Genomic DNA, 4,028 nt, shown 5'->3' with positions numbered 1-4,028 from the left:
TGTTGTGTGCCAGAACTAGATCCACCAGCGGCCCCTCTCGGGTCACTCGCTCTGAGGTCATCGCCACTGTCATCGGCAATCAGATCCGGCTCGACATCAGCGTCATCTGGATCATCAAACAATCCGTCTCCAACACCAGCCGGTGTAGCACAATGTAATGAGGTCGGAAGATGTTCCCCTGTACCAACCTCGTCGCCGACATTGCCCCTGAGGTCAACAGCGAACGAAGGGGAGGCGACAGGCTGGGTCGGTGGCTCGTACGCAGGGACAGACGAAGAAACAACGGCAGGTCTCAAACTAGAACCGGCCACCGTGGCTAAAGTGTGCGTATTCCGGTTCGAACCCCCGAGCTGGATACCACATCAACCAACTTTGCCAACAGCTCTGGTGTCCTCACCTCGGGAAACTGCCAGCGACAATGATACATGACCTGCAAGTCCTCATCGCTCCCGATCGTGAAACAGTCATACTTCACGGTATCTTGGAGCACCGTCGTTGGAATGCGATAGAAAAACTTCTTAACCCTTTTCAGACCATCCAGACCAAGCTTCAGCAGTACAGAGCTAACAAGGTCATCATAGCTCGTGGTAGGCCTCACGATAATACAGAGAGGATCCTTATCGGTGAACTTCACACCGGATCGAGTTTTTCTCTTAATCGATCCTCTGTGGTGAACCAACACTAGAAAACTATCCTCACTAGCCATCTGATCCCTCTAATAAGAGCAACTCACGTTCACATCATATATATAGAGCTCTGCTTCATAGTAATTCGAATCAACTTCATTCGCACTATATATATATAATTCGAATCATATCAATTCGAATTAGCCTTAGTTAGCAAACAATAGTAATTCGAATCAAGTAAATTTGAACTCCTCATTTATGCAGCTGATGCTAGTAATTCGAATTGATTCAATTCGAACTATGCTTCATTAAATCGATGCATATTAATTCGAATTACTTAGGTTTGTTACTTGGGAGTAATTCGAATTAAATCAATTCGAACTATGTTAAAATCAAATTCGAATCATATTGATTCCAATTACATATATTTAGTCTTTGGCGTATTCATGAATCAAAATTGCATTTGGCTGATTTGGATAATTTTTAACCCCACTTGGCTCGTATAGGTTTTTTATCCTAAAATTTACCAACAATCAAACATCAATTTTCATACACTGCCCTTTCAAGTTTCGAGGTGCAGAACCCTAACAACTTCACTATCTGCTCCTCGTTCGGAGTGACATTGCTCCGATTTTCTCAGCTTCAGACAAAGAAAAGGCAATAACTTTTCGAACTCCACCTCCCTTTTTCTTCAAAGTTCGAATCTTTTGCCCTTGTCATGTCAATTCAACCAAAAACTGAACCTGGGTCACCCCCCATTCTCTCATCAACCAGTAACAAAAGCTTGGAGACGATGAGCGTTCCTGAGCTCATTGAAATTCTTCGAGTTAAGTGGCAAAAAGAGGATTATGACAGAGTTGAAGACGTTTTGGTAGAAAGAGAGAAAAAACTTAAAACCAAGGCTGGTGAACTTGAAGAGAAGTTTCAGCTTCAGAGTCTAGCAAGGATTGATGCTGAGGATAAATTGAAGAAGAAAGAGCAAGAGTGTGAGAAGGTACAGAGGCTTTATGAGACGTTGTTTAAGGGAGTGAAGGAAAGTGGGTTAGACAAGGAAACCATTGAGAATTTGAGGAAGAAGAACAAAGTGTTAGAGTGCGAGAATCTTAAGTTGTTGGAGTTGAAGAAGAAATATGAGGTTGATGGCAACGCTGTTGACGAATTAAGGAAGAAAGTGGCTGAGTTAGAGGCTGAAAAGAAGAATAATTTGGATACCACTACTGAGTTGAATGATAAGAATGGGAAGTTGGTGGATGAGAAATTGAAGGCTGAGTTTACGTTTTCGGAATTGCTTGACATGGTTTCGAAATGTTCGGTAAGGTTTTGGATGAGTGATGCTTCTTTTGATGGAGAGCATGATATTAATAAAGCTGATGATCCTGGTTTTCCTTCTAAAGTCATAGAAGAAGTGAAGGAGTTCAATGATGAAATCAATGATGGTTCTCTACCTTTGCGAAGAAACAAAGATTTTCATCAATCTCATGGTGCTGCAGCTGGTATTGAAATTCTACTTCAAATTCTCTTATTACTAAATCAATTAGTTATGTCCATTTTTTTTATTGGTAGTACTCTTTGAAAATATTAAACTTTGTAGTGATCTTTGGATTTATTATATAATTTTGTCAGGTTTTTAGGTGTGTGGGTCATGATTATGTTTGATTGAGTCTAAGAGCAATATATTAGTCTCATTAACACATTGAACTAGTATTTTGGAAGCTGCATGCCTGCATTAACAGAAAATGTTCCCTTTTATATTTTTTTTGAAAGTAAGAGCTCAACACACAAGTGGAGCAAAGTAATACTAAGCCAAGAACAATAAATACATAACAACTCCTATGTCATCTCTGGCATAGCCATCAACAACATGAGTTATTTACAACACCATTCCTTAGCACATGAAAATGATTGCTCCACACAGTCACCAATTCTTGTTTCTTTGCTGTGAAATATGTTCCCTTTTATATATATTTTAAATAACTTTGAAAGAATGCGAGGAGAAATTTCTTCTAGTGATTGTACTATATGACACAAATTGACAACATAAATTCAATACAGAATTCAATTTACTTTGAAATCAAAATGTCATAGTGCTTAGTGAAGTTCATCAGGTTGGTGCTTCCACAAGTATTAAGTTCATAACTGCCAAGTTTACCAAATAAAATTATGTGATTATTTGTGAAATGTAAATAGAATATTGTTCCAATTTACTCTCTTTGAAGTTCACTTCTTGGCTTGATTGGAAAATCTTAGTTACATGAGATTTGTGGGTATAAGAAAATTCTAAAATATCATTGTTGAAATTTTCTTTATCATTGTTGAGTAGATAAGTAAATTGATCAATTTATCCAAGCAAGATCACAGAGTTTCCTATTGTTATGTTATTCAAACTTGATGAATGCATTATTCTTATACAATAGACTTTCAATTACATGAAATGCTTGAGATTGACTTTACCTAAAAAAATGTTGCAATAATTATGGATATATATTTCATTTGAGTTATCCAATCTAGCATTCTTCAATTTCCATGCCTTTGATGCAGCTGAGGGAGGATCCAAATTTCAAAATATCATTGAGATCAGTGACAATGACCATGACGATGATGATATCCCTATTTCACGAGTAATGCAAGCAAAAGCTACCGAATCACGCAAAAGAAAGCTCCCATTCTCACAATCTTGTTCTGGCAATAGGAGTGGTAGTTTTGGTTAACTCAGGTACATAGGTCCTGCATTTTTAGACTCCCTTTTAAGGTATAATTGTTCCTATACACATTCAAGTCAAATATGGTTCTAAACTTGTAACTTATCCTTTCATGGATTGAAAACAATGATGTGCAGATTGCTCTCTTTAGTCTAATACATGGAAGTTTCTGTTAGTTCTTAGACTTGAAAACATTAGCACTCATTGTATAATGTATATAGTGTTGGTTGATATGGTAATGTTTTGTATGTTATTTCTCTTTCATTTTCTAAATTTTAGACGGTGATATATATACAAATTTGTGCTTTTTCTTTTGTTTGTTGAGATGGATTGAAACGTTTCTAATCCTCAGCATTATATCACAAACTTATAATGTAAATCCCGTAAAATTAGCGAATAATTAACCAATAAATTAAATTTTAATAAAGAAAATTAGAAATGTGAATTTTATAATAAATTAAGATAGAGTTAATTAAAATAAGAATTTTGACACTAATTTCAAAGGATTTGGCCTAAGATTGGGCCGAATGGACCAAACCGGTCAAACCGGGCCCAAAGCCCAACCCATTGGCTCAATAACTTGATGAAGAGAGTCCTCTTCTTCCCCATTCAGCAAAGGAACGCTGAAACAAGCCAAGGGGAGAGAAGAGAAGGGTTCCAACCCTAGGCCTTGATTGAATGTGGTATGATGTGGGGATTTTAG

General features: G+C 37.2%; 1 protein-coding gene across 1 annotated transcript; it reads left to right on the top strand.

Moving 5' to 3' along the window:
- The first annotated feature begins 1,085 nt into the window (after positions 1-1,085).
- On the top strand, positions 1,086-3,578 carry LOC112784882 (uncharacterized). Its single transcript, XM_025828216.3, has 2 exons — positions 1,086-2,119; positions 3,165-3,578. Exons 1-2 carry the CDS (start codon positions 1,345-1,347, stop codon positions 3,332-3,334), a joined length of 945 nt encoding a protein of 314 aa, XP_025684001.1. The 5' UTR covers positions 1,086-1,344; the 3' UTR covers positions 3,335-3,578.
- Positions 3,579-4,028: the final 450 nt, after the last annotated feature.

The sequence above is a fragment of the Arachis hypogaea genome, chromosome 20 (assembly GCF_003086295.3).
Source record: "Arachis hypogaea cultivar Tifrunner chromosome 20, arahy.Tifrunner.gnm2.J5K5, whole genome shotgun sequence".
Taxonomy (NCBI): domain Eukaryota; kingdom Viridiplantae; phylum Streptophyta; class Magnoliopsida; order Fabales; family Fabaceae; genus Arachis; species Arachis hypogaea.
Note: the sequence above shows the minus strand (reverse complement) of the source record. Positions and strands in the feature narration are given on the sequence as shown.

Coding starts and splice junctions, on each gene's coding strand:
- LOC112784882 (XM_025828216.3), top strand. CDS start 1,345: ATGTCAATTCAACCAAAAACTGAACCTGGGTCACCCCCCATTCTCTCA. Junction 2,120..3,164: donor ATCTCATGGTGCTGCAGCTG/GTATTGAAATTC, acceptor CCTTTGATGCAG/CTGAGGGAGGATCCAAATTT.